This window comes from Neodiprion lecontei, chromosome 5, assembly GCF_021901455.1.
Source record: "Neodiprion lecontei isolate iyNeoLeco1 chromosome 5, iyNeoLeco1.1, whole genome shotgun sequence".
Classification (NCBI taxonomy): domain Eukaryota; kingdom Metazoa; phylum Arthropoda; class Insecta; order Hymenoptera; family Diprionidae; genus Neodiprion; species Neodiprion lecontei.
The window spans coordinates 26,997,409-27,010,101 of NC_060264.1; the positions used below are offsets into that span (position 1 = coordinate 26,997,409).

At 44.6% G+C, this 12,693-nt stretch overlaps 1 protein-coding gene and 1 long non-coding RNA gene across 7 annotated transcripts in view; one reads left to right on the forward strand and one right to left on the reverse strand.

Annotated features, from left to right (window-relative positions):
* The window catches only part of LOC124294769, a 186,129-nt gene that overhangs the window by 112,427 nt on the left and 61,009 nt on the right, over positions 1-12,693 (reverse strand). The gene's annotated exons all lie outside the window — the stretch shown is intronic.
* LOC107226503 (steroid receptor seven-up, isoforms B/C) overlaps positions 1-12,693 on the forward strand; it is a 99,164-nt gene that overhangs the window by 43,588 nt on the left and 42,883 nt on the right. For all 3 annotated transcript variants that reach the window (XM_015667336.2, XM_046741748.1, XM_015667337.2), the window contains exon 3: positions 3,607-4,158. In XM_015667336.2, coding sequence (XP_015522822.1) covers positions 3,607-4,158 — 552 coding nt within the window. The remainder of the gene's footprint in view (positions 1-3,606; positions 4,159-12,693) is intronic.

The following is a 12,693-nucleotide window of genomic DNA, read 5'->3' on the forward strand; positions in this document are numbered from 1 at the left end:
GCGATAGCTAGGCATCTTTCGGCTTCTATACCCGACCATCAATCTATGTCCAGAGGACTCAGCCGCGGCCTCGTCTCACCTCCTCTTGCCTCGCCTCGCCTCCACCGTCACGTGTTACCTGTAGCATCCTCGGCGTCGTTTCCGAGCCCCATGTGGCCTCAGGAACGCCTAGCCGACTCCACGAGGGTCGCGAGTCCCTCCAATATCCCTAAATGACCCTGTTTCTCTCTCTCGATTACACGCTCGAGGCGGCGCTGTTCCTTACGGGACGACACTGCCGACACGTTTCGTTCAAAGATCTTCAGAGATGAAAAATCAAAACGTTGACGTCGAAATTGACGTCGCCGATCGGCAAACCCGTCAAGAATCGATTTTCAACCCGATTCAACGACATTCGTACGACGCATCCGTTGCGACTGCTCCGGTACGATGGATCGAACGATTGTGACACCGGATTCGAATACGCCGGGTTCGAAAACTCCCTGGAGATGACTATTGCGTCGATTCGGCGACATTTTGTCACTTGGGTTGTATACGAGGTACAAGTTCCAAGGCTGTTGATCGCCTACGTAACGGTGCCGGAAATCTGCATAAAGCGAATTTAAACTCCTGTTTCATCGGATAAAAAGACAAAACTACACGTCGTCGATGCCTCCTGTCGCAATTTGCAATTGGACCTTTATTTTCGTCCGAAGTATTACAACTCGTTTTTATAATCAGGAACGGGCTTGGGAATCGGATAACTAATGCCAAGCCTCGTTCCGATGTTACACGTAGCCCGCAATCACGTGCGCTGTTCAAGCGTGACGTTACCTAGTTAAGATCGTACAGATGCCGAGTAAAGTACCGTTCAAAAAGCAAACAGGCTTTGACGACAGTCTCCGAAAATGTTTGGAACGTTAACGATATCGGGATTGCGAAATCGGCCGGAAGTCGGAATGATCGACGTTAAAGCGTGATCAAGCTTTGTTAACCCGTCGGATATCCCGAACGGACAATAATATGAATATATTCCCGACTTATCGACGCGGCTCATAGAACAATAATAGTTGAGAAGGGGATTGTCTGAGTATCGCGGAGTGATCAATTCTCATTCTCCATAAATTGATGTGAATTGACGTCAGTCCGAAGCCCCGTCTCTTGGTCACACTGTATAACTGTAGTAAATCTAAGCCTGCGCACACATAAATGGCCTGCGGAGAGAAGTTTGAACACGTGAAAGAGAGACGCGGTCGTATGAGCTGGTAGTGGACGTGCATACGTTCACACTTACAAGCCTGATACCCGTACGAATGTATCGCGGATGGAGGCGTGTGTGGAGCGATGAGCCACGAGAGAAGACAAGTCCTCTTCCGCTGGTTCGTTCCTTCGTTCGTTCGTTAGCTCCGTGGCCTGGAGTCGGAGGACTGGAATCCAACGTTTCCCAGCGGGGTGCCTGGACTCGGCCTCTGTGCCGTCCCGGGCCCCGGCTTCGGGCCCGACGACCACCTCCTTGTCCATCCTGGCAGAAGGTAGATGAAGCGTCTATGCAGACCTGGCAGAGGCTCGTTTAATACCTCCGGAGAACTCCTTATGCATTGGTAGTCGGCTGGTGCGCGCACATTTGCATTTCACGTATAACGGTGGAGTGATTTTCTCATCCAGAGTAATGATCACCGGTTCGCGACAGATTTTTCGACCTGCCGAATGCGGCGAGATTTTTACTCCGGCAAAATGAACCGGCAGGCTTCGAAACTCTCGAGTCGTTGTGTCTTGTCCGCTTTTTTACATCGCATCGATACAATTATTCCCCGTGTGCGATATCTAAGGTGTGATTGATAGAAGCAATGAAACGGGCTGCTGCATCGCTGTGTAAATATTCATCCGTGTTAAAACGTCAGGTATTACCACGGTTATTCCACCATGGAACCGCGCAATCTTCCCGGTATGTTGTACCACTGGCGCAACGTCATGGTCACGTATTTACAGCACCCATTAAAACAATCTAACGGGTTTGCACGTGTGTTGTACACATATTTCGCGATCACGAATACACCATTCCGAGTTTCTCATCCCCACACCACATAGACCCTTTTAGCAACGAATGCTGAACAGTTGGCGACCGTTCTTGAAAGAAGTACTTTCAAATTGATCATCCATAAGCATTGTTAGTAATGGTTTATTTTCAAGAATTTAACCGTGTAAGGTTATTTATCAATTCAACCAAGATTAGGGATCAAGCATTTCATCTAAATAGCCGGAATTCAGGTCCTGCATCATGATGAGAAGTCCTTTAAAATATTAATAAAAGCGAAAAGTAAAAGTTTTCCAAGAAAGTCTTTCATCTTTTACTTCGTACCAAAGGAGATGTAGGAAATAAGGTGAACGTACATCGAAGTACCTAATCAACATACCATAACACTGCATTCTCGTATAGGATAGTTCAATACCACTGAAGGTATAACGGAACCTTATTGACGTCGAGGTATTATCCGTCTTCCGGTGAACCTCGACCAGTACCAACAGCAGCAGCCTGAACATCAGTATCATCATTATCATCATCATCATCATCATCATCGTTACGGGAGGCTTGAAAGTCGTTGATGCGTGTCATCGGCTCAGGAGTAAACGTATTACGGGGGATGGGTAAAATACACACGGTGACCGTAGTCATGTTTAACGGCGGCGGGGGGGGAGCAAAAAGTTGGGTGAATAGCAAAAGCGTTGTGGAATGCGGGAATACAGTTGTCAAGGGAAAGACGCTTCGCATCACTGACGTTTGGGATGTACGTCACTATCTTCGTACAATTTCGTCAGAAATGAGGCAGTGAAGAAAGACAAATGATTATCCAACTAGAATATGCAAATCGAAATCCACAGACGTATACTGTACACAAGTGCAGCAAATAGACGTGTGCACCGGGTATGTTGTACGCAAAACGAACACAGCTGTCTTTTGGCTACGAATTAACATAATTTATGCGGGTGCGCGCGAACCGAAGCAACATACATACCAGAAATACGAAAGGATTCCGCGTATGGTACAGTGGTACACCTCTTTCACATTCTTCTGTCGAATGGTTAACCTTTCAGTTTTTGTTCGCGGTTCACAGAGGCTTTCCCATATATATATATATATATAGTGTACCGTGTACACAACGTATCCTATTCGAGTATCGTAACACCTTGTGAGTAACAGATCTGAATATGGCCTACACTTGACGTACCTCACACTCTGATCGTCTGACGTTGATGAAAATTTCTGAGTATTTTTTCCCGGTTTCAGTGAGTGAAAAACTATTTAAAAAAACCTGTACAGTTTTTTCATCGCAGACCTGTGTCTATTGAAAGAGGATTGGATAGTTGATAGAGTCTGAAATGTATCCGCAGACGTGCACTGCTCGGTCATGAACGAAGCACAGGTCAAAGGTTCTGTAACTGTTACAATTCGTAAGAGCGAGTGTTTAGATCCATCGTTAAGGTACCTTGCCAATTGGCCGATCATTACCAAAGGTTGTACCGAAACCGAGTTTCAGATGTCCTGGGTTATATTAATAACGTTGTTACATCAATAACGAGAGTATTGCAGATCTTTTCTAAAACGGAATCCTCTGCTTTCTGTTTCAGCTGTCCAACGGGGACGCGTTCCAGCGTCGCAACCCTCGCTCTCGGGTATCCCGGGTCAATTTACCTTGACGAACGGCGACACAGTGGCTTGCGCTGGTCTGAACGGACACTCGTACCTCTCCTCGTACATAAGCCTCCTCCTCAGGGCCGAGCCTTACCCAACGTCGAGGTACGGCCAGTGTATGCAGCCGAACAACATCATGGGTATCGATAACATCTGCGAGTTGGCGGCTCGGCTCCTCTTCTCCGCGGTCGAGTGGGCCAGGAACATCCCCTTCTTCCCCGACCTCCAGGTCACGGACCAGGTCGCCCTCCTGAGGCTAGTTTGGAGCGAGTTGTTCGTCCTGAACGCTAGCCAGTGCTCGATGCCGCTCCACGTGGCACCGCTGCTGGCGGCCGCGGGTCTCCACGCTTCCCCCATGGCAGCGGACCGGGTAGTCGCCTTCATGGACCACATACGAATATTCCAAGAGCAAGTGGAGAAGCTGAAAGCCCTCCACGTCGACTCCGCGGAGTACAGCTGTCTCAAGGCCATCGTGCTCTTCACAACAGGTAAGGTTCTGGCCAGTGGGGCACCAAAGATCGCTTTCTACTTTGCTACGCTCTACGGCAACGAGGTGGTAACCACGCTCGTTATAAACGGACCCCAAGCAAACGAATCCCCTTGGCAGTCCTTGCAGCGCGGGTTCACTTTTAATCTGCAAAATTCACTACCCTGACACCGTCCTACCGATTGTTACATTAGCGGCAGGTCTCGAATGCGCTAGTTCGTATCGTTGTGGAGAGTGATGTGCAATTGAAAGAGCGCGAATAGGAGTCGCGGAAGTTAAACCACTTGGGCCTCAGAACCTTACTAACTCTTTGCTTTAATAAACGGGTACATCCATCATTACGAGAGCGTTCAAAATCGAAAACCGTTTCCCAACGTTTCGGGACCGAAAATGAATCAACACCCAAGGACGTGATATTCATGGTAATTCGTTCCGTGTTTGAATTGTGTCTTAATATGTTTGTGCAGCAAGCACATCGTCTAACGTTAACACGCAATGCCTACTTGAGGTTTGTCCGAGGAGTAACGCAAATCATTGCCACTCTCAAGATGTCGTTTTTACCTTGAACAAGTACAAAGGCAAGAAAAACAAAACTGTGAAACTTTCAAATATACGAGTTCCGAATTATAAAATATGTAATAAGAAGACAGCCCCTACAGTTTTTAATGTCGACTTGTGTAAAAGTGTCGACTTACCGTAGAAAATATCATTCCCATCATTGAAATGGCGAGACGTTACGCGTTACTCTGAAAATTCAATTTAAGTAGGCAGGCATCGTGCATATTAGCCTGAAAAATATACCCGCTGCAAAGATTGGTGGAAGTAAATCTTGACCGTTAGATAAATGACTATGAAAAGTACGTCCTTGAGTGTTGATTTATATCCTTCGTCCAAATGATGTGTAATGGTTCGAATATCAAACATTTAAGATAGATGTGCCCCGGTACCCCAGTAACGAATCTTTCTCCATAACTCAGCTGATGAATGTGTTGTAGTTAAATTGATGAGAAGAAACACACAGCGTATACAAGTCCCGTCTGATGATTCTGACGAGAGATGTCAACGTAAATAATATTATACAATAAGTTGTAGTTTTGTTTCTCTTCGAAAACCACGCATAGATATAAACTTTTGTTCATGATTTAATTTGAGAAGGATTGATGGTCATTGTTATAGATATTTAAGTGATAATCACACCGCTTGGCTGAATAAACGACAAATTCAAATCAAAAATACATATTCTACATTTTCATCTTACAATTGTTAACACCCTAACCATCTGCATGCACGAACATCACGATGGCGAATAACATATTTTCCAAGAAATTCCTCATATGGTGTATATGCATTCTATGCACGTTGCGACATGAAACGTTAACGGGATCAGAATGAGTAAAGTTTAGCAAACGAGGAAAATATCGCAGATTCTGCGGTCACTGTGTCGTTATATTTTTCTGAATTAAAACTTCCATTCCGTGGACTGATTGCAAAAACTCGAAGCTACGAGTGAAAGTTGAGGCTTTCTGAAACTCATATCACGTTATTGATCATCAATGATAAATGAATCGATAAAAATTTATCGCCAAAGGCACTAAATTTGCGTCAAGATTCCAAACTGATTATCGGCCTGGTGATAATTTATAGTCTTCAACTTTCTAGAAAAGAAGCTTTTGTCAAAAATTCCGAGAAGTAAAGTATCCTAGGCAATTCAAACCAGAGCGTCAATCATATACGGATCCAACAGTTCCAACCAAATCAGTATCAATTGAAAACGTCTAATTCGTTCATTCAAACGTAACTGACACCGATCACCGATGATTATGAACTAAAACGAATGCCATGAAGCCCGAAGCTGGATTGATACCAAAAACTGATACCCTGTTTTATGGCCATAATAAGACTTCCATACGTGAACCACTGGCTCGATCATCTCTATCGGACACTTCAATTTCACGAGTATTATACCGCCAGCGTACATGACAATTGAATGGAGCGAGAGATATACAATAACGCGGTTTAAATTCGCAAACGATGTTAATATGTGACGATACGTCCCGCTAATTTATCGGTACCCGAATTCGAATACTCGATGTCAATTTAAGAGGATTATCTCGGTTAACAGCGGTGGCATTGCTCGTTCGCGGACTTTTAGATCCACCAGCGAGAGAGCAGCACATAATTTGCTTAATGCGCGTACGTGTGTTTTCATGATTGCGCATATGTGTGTGTCTGTGTGTCTGTCTGCCTGTGCCGAGGTCAGGCATCTCTGAGTTATGCTTAATTAGATTGTTAATGGGGTGGTCTACCTACCTACCTACCTATCTACCTACCTACCTACCTACCTACCTACCTACCTACCTACCTACCTACCTACCAACCATACGTTGGGCAAGGCAAAGGGAATTGCATCGCATGCCACATAATCGTGGGAGTGTTTCTCATCTAGATACACACGTACCACACAACAGTCACCATAATACCCTCGCAGATGAGCGTATACACGTCTTTTATTCGAGTCTCCGTACTCCTTTACGTCTAACGGGTGACCGGAACAAAGCACGCCGACGAAAAGAGAAGAAAAAAAAAAAAAAAAGACTTTCTATACGGTCAGAAAATTCCCTTCTTCCGATACTGTCCTACTTTTCTTGTTGCCATCGATTCGTTCAAAAATTCAGAAAGTTACGATGTAGACAAACTGGAATAATATAACATCCGGTACGGTACAAAGTATTTTTGAAACAATCTCCTTCTGAAAAACATTTTTATAAAGGGATGAAAAATTTCGGAAATTTATTTATAACGATTGAAAACCGGAATCCAAATGTGAGCGCAATGTATCGAAGTCGACGAGTCACCGGATACATTTTCAGCCGTCGGAGAAAGCTGAACGGAGAGCTAAGCTAAGGACTGATCTGGCTAGCTAAAGATATTTTATAATGCACTATGCCCTCGTTCCACCATTTGACTCGTGCAATTAGATACCGTAATTTCAGGTACTTCGCGTCGTATATACATTCATAAATAAATCGCACATACTCATATATGCATGTAAACACACGTAAGAAATTACGGCGATAAACGCTCTCCTCCGAGCAAGAATTAGAAAGACGGTAATACGAAATCGGGTCGAGTTCCGATTCGATAAATCTTAAACATTTGCGCATTAACGTTGCTTGACATTTCTTCAATGCAATTTGACAAATAGACTCGGTTTGTTTTGGAATGAGAACAAGTTGGGAAACTGATTTTTTTGTCAGCTAGTTAATCTCTCCGATATTTGATCACCTTAGTAAATTATGAGCCAGGTTTGAAAAAATCAACGATGCAGGATCGATGGCAATTGCTATCGTAATACGGTACGACCACGGCACTAAACCCAGCGTACTGGACATGGATAAAAATGAATTTCAACCCAAGCAACGTACAGAAACCATGAAAGTATAACAAAACTGCGAAACATCGATAAAACCGATAATGTGGCAATTGCGCTACACTTGAAAAGTGGATTTTCGTGCTTCGTCGTAATCTTCCTACGATTGCGAAAAAAAGTGTAAAAACAAAGACTAAGACGAACGAGCAGAACGACGAGGTGAAGAAGTCTAAAAAGTCAATCGCGTACGTAAAAACGCACACAGACAAACAGAGACAGACAGACAGACTTACGGAAGAGAGAAAAAAAAAACAAGGAATAAGGGTCAGAGGAAAAAGGAAGGTGGAGAGGAGACGTTGAATCTGGTGGACATTAGCATAATCCGAGGGCATCCATATACCACGGAAATAAATAGTCGAGGGTATCTGCGTCGCGTCGTTTTGCATAGGCACCACGAGGCGTATTCCGAGGTTAGGCCCTGGCCGTTACCCACCGCATCCAGCATCCAGAAGCATCAGGGACCACGACGTTGCTCGGTTCCGCGCCGTTGTGGGGTAGATGGGGCAGAAGATAGCCTCTGAATGTCGTTCGGCCCGGACACGGTTGTCATCAGAGGTAGAGGTAGAGGGAGTCCCTGCGCATTGTCTAACAGCCGGCGATCGCGCGACATCCACGAAACGCGCATTGTTCTATTCCTCCTCTATTCGTAGATGCTGGACAACGCGCCGCTGCAGCTCCAAGCGTTGCGACTAAAACCGTCCCCGCGATTCCGACACGTCAAACGACAGCCGCACCTCTCTCATCCTGATCCTCGTCTCCGACATCTCAAAACCTCACACGCATCGATCGTATCGTTCAGATTAGACGCAGCGTGGTTTGCTCCCTCATAGATCACCCCGCAGACCAGCCGCCGCGTCGTGGGATTGACGCTTCGGAACGATGGTACATAGACCGAATGCATAGGTACCCGCATGTCGATACGGGGTATCGATAATACTCGCGTGGAAAATCAAGACACCGTTCACGATGAACAGGCAAAAATTCACCACTTCGTATGTTCAGGCTGGATACCTGACGGTCGAATATTACCTCCGTATTCGCGGAGGTCTGATCGTAGTATGGATTTGGATACGTATAAGTAATGAGACAGTGGCTGATCCAAGCAATAGTAGATACCGTCTATCGATCAGTTCAGCAAGTTGAAAACTTACCGAAAACAATTTCAATTAGCCGGCACGTGATTTGTCAGGTCGAAACAAATGGTCGGAGGAAAGTGTTCGTAAAGAATGTCAATGCAAATCAAAGACACTCGGAAGACTTCGAACCATTCATTGGTATAGAAGAATTAGACAATTGTTAACGATCGGAACACAACCAATTTACAATTCACATAAAAATTTATACAACCAGCCCTGTTGATACCAAGTATAAGAACCCAAACGTCCACCTGAAAGTACCAACAACGTGACACGGTCCTTCGATATCAAATCTCATGATCAGGCGTCATCTCATCTGTTCAAAAAACTTCTTAAACGTTCGACACACACCGAGTTCAGGCAATTCTTAAGAGTATACGCATTGTAAACAGATTTCGAATAGCTTTGTAAATATCTGTCAGCTGCATCTGTCCGTTGCACATTCGCATTGACAGTGTCAAATTTTTCAGACCCAAAAATGCGCGAACGCACCATCTGCACTTTAAAACTGACAATAAAGCGTAACAATATTCACATGTGAATACGGGGAACATATGAAAAGAAAATCAGTCTCATCCTCTCTTCGTATCTCCGAGAGAGCTAATCCAGAATCGGAATGATTGCTCCATTAGCTCGGCAGACGCCGGTGTCTACCGTAAAATATGACTTAGAGGAAGATGAAGAGGACAAAGGAACTGCGAACCACTGGTGCTTGCAGGTAACCACCATCGAGCCATGCTTGCTCTCCGAAGTGCGTACTGTCGGTATGTTTTATGAAATATTGCCACATCATTAATGTGGGTTGATCTTTTTTATTCGACTCTTATTCATCTCTTTCTCATCGCCGTCCCGTTGCACGCGTGCCCGATCTCGCTCTCTCCTTTGTCTTTTGGTTTTCGGTTGTTTTTTACTATTTTCTTTATCAATCTCTCTCTCTCTATCGTTTTCTTTATCCTCTCCTACACCCACCACCATCTATTTTCCTCGGCCACGATGACTAGACGTATTCGTAAGTCCGTCCTTTAACACTACGACGCACGCGGTACGCGTTTCTATTCAACAATCGTAGAGGACCGAGAGAGAGACCGACCGGCCCATAGAAGAGTCTGACGCTTCGTGCACACCCACACCTGTCAAGTTCCTTTCAGCCATCCACCGACTGTCAATAGTAATTATACGTAAATTTTATCCCGCGAATGTCACCCCCTCACCCCCCCCCTCGCGAAGCATAGAGTGCCTGTCTGTCGGCTCCGATATATAGGTACCGGTGCTCAAAAGCCACATTCGCTCGCGTCCACGTGATGAACTTACACTCGAATCACTTCTCAACATACGTGTACCTCTCTGTCGAACTTTGGACAAAGTTGATTATACTGACTCGTTGAAAATCATGGTTGAATCGGATTAAGTTCGCGCTGAAAATTTCTAACTAACAGAAGGAAACCAACAAAACCATTAGAAAACGCAAATCGTTCGAAATTTATTGCAACTTCTGGGGGTATTTGATTTAAGATCGTGGAATAAAAAACAAATAAAAAAAAAAAACCTCCCACCGTCGAAATCACGTGAAATATTATTATAAGCAAATCAGTGGTGAGGTATACGGTGTTCGAGAGTGGGTAAGGGAAAAATGGTTCTCTGAAATTCCCGACACTTTAACTGATTGGAAATTTCTTCGGAACTGACATTGAATAATGTCCTATACACCTCGATAGATCATGAATATTTTACGTACTAGTACGTAATGAAGAAACAATCACGCATAATTATTGAAGATTATATATAAGAAAACGAATAATCGCGGGTGAATGATACAACATTGTCATTTTATACAATACTTTTGACATTACCGTGAAAAGTTTGTCAACAGCGTGTTAAAGTTAGTTAGCCAATAATCCGACGTCAACGAAATTCAAACATTCAATCAGCCGATCGCCCGTGTAACGAATAGTCAAACAATCTGTTAATCTTTATTTCTGACCTTCTCGATTCTTCGTTCATTCTCTCGTCGATCGGAAAATAAGAGAGAAAAGGGATACGCGTGTAATGTATTCAGTTTTACATACAATCGTTGTCAATTGACGCATAACTGCAGTTTTATCTACCCAACCATATATCTATTTTATAAGAAAACGGCTTCCTCTCTCAACTTACCCTTTCTTGCATTGAGCCTTGCCAGGGCTCCAGGCGTACGTTTTATTATACGGCAAGGAAAACAAGCAGACACTTAAGCCGGACAGATAGATAGACGAGGAGACGTCTGGATAGCAGTCGATGCGTACCGTCGTACATATAGTTGTCCAATTAAAGGTTAACTGAGAAGTGATATTTCCCTCTGAGATTGCAGAAGGACGAGGACGATTGTTGTTCGTTTATTTTTCATCGCTTTATCGTATTTCGACTCTCGACTTGCCACGTGGTGTGCAGGTTACTTAAAGGGTTTAAGTGAATCCACCACCGAATAATAAATGCGCGTGAAGTTGGGAGCTCTGAGTCCCGTCAATCGACCGGGAAGAAACGATCAGTGATTGACAAACGCCTCGGAGGATTTCAACGCCTGAACGTAGATACCGCGTGATCGGTTGATAGACGCTGATTACTCTCTGGCGCAACGTCCGACAACGGATCGGATCAAGCAACTGGACTTGATTTGACTTTTGCGAAAACCTTCGAACCCCGCTCGATCTTCCAATGCGCTGAGAGAAATTTTTAATTTAAAATAAAATTTAATGCTCGTGCAACGATAAATTGACGTTGAAGCCTTGCTTAGCTAAAAAAGTAGAGTAAACCTCAGAAACTGATTTTGCGTTGCAATTATCAAAAAAGGATCGACGATAGCGCAAAATGGTAACGCGTACCTCGTTTTTCGTAATTCCAACAATATTCAAACGGTTTTCTTAACGGTACCCGTTTTACTCAATTTTTCTAGTTACTCTAACAAATGAAATTTTTCTCAGTGTGCCAGTGCATTGTTCACTTTCGAAGGAATGTGAGAGTACTCGACGAAAAGACTTGAACCTTTCGTTGTAACATCATAGAACAGCGCGAATCAGGCGAGCACCGAGACTCGTTCGTTTCTGAATCCCAGTTGCGAGATCAAGTCGTGGTTTATCAGGTTGGAACGATCATGAATCGAGACCAGTTATCCACCACGTCATATCAACATTTATCGGTGGGTTATAAAACGTTGGCTGTAATTGTCATTGGCATTAGGTAAGGTACCAGATCACGTTCCCATTCCCATTTCCATTCCAATTTCCATTTCCATTTCCGTTCCTGGCCTATGCCCAAGCGTAGAAAGGCCTCACCAATGCACATGCATACCATCGCCGATATACTTGGGTTGCCGGTGTGACCATACGATACACGCGGTTAGCGCAGCGATAACTTAAAGCATTCGAGAACACCGTATATAAACGCGATGGGCGATTTTTGTTTCTCCCCCTCCTCTTTTTTCTTTCTTTTTTTTTCCACGGGCAAGAGGGCGATGTGGTGGGGGGAGGGGACAGACAACGAAACACAATGCAAATGCCGACGCCAATGTGCATCCCTACGAGGGTGGCTTCATGACACGGACTGTTATCTGTGAACCCGACTCCCGACCCCTGCCACCCTCTTCCGCCCCCTCCCACTTTCTCTCTCTCTCTCTCTCTCTCTCTCTCTCTCTCTCTCTCTCTCTCTCTCTCTCTCTCTCTCTCTCTCTCTCTCTCTCTCTCTCTCTCTCTCTCTCTCTCTCTCTCTCTCTCTCTCTCTCTCTCTCTCTCTCTCTCTCTCTCTCTCTCTCTCTCTCTCTCTCTCTCTCTCTCTCTCTCTCTCTCTCTCTCTCTCTCTCTCTCTCTCTCTCTTTCTCTCTTTCTCTCTTCGGCTCTTCTCGCTTTCCATTCGGCATTGTGTTGCGTTCTCAGCCAAGCCGGGTCGACCGGGTCGGCTCCCCAATTCTTGACACCGAACAAACATGTCCACTATACAC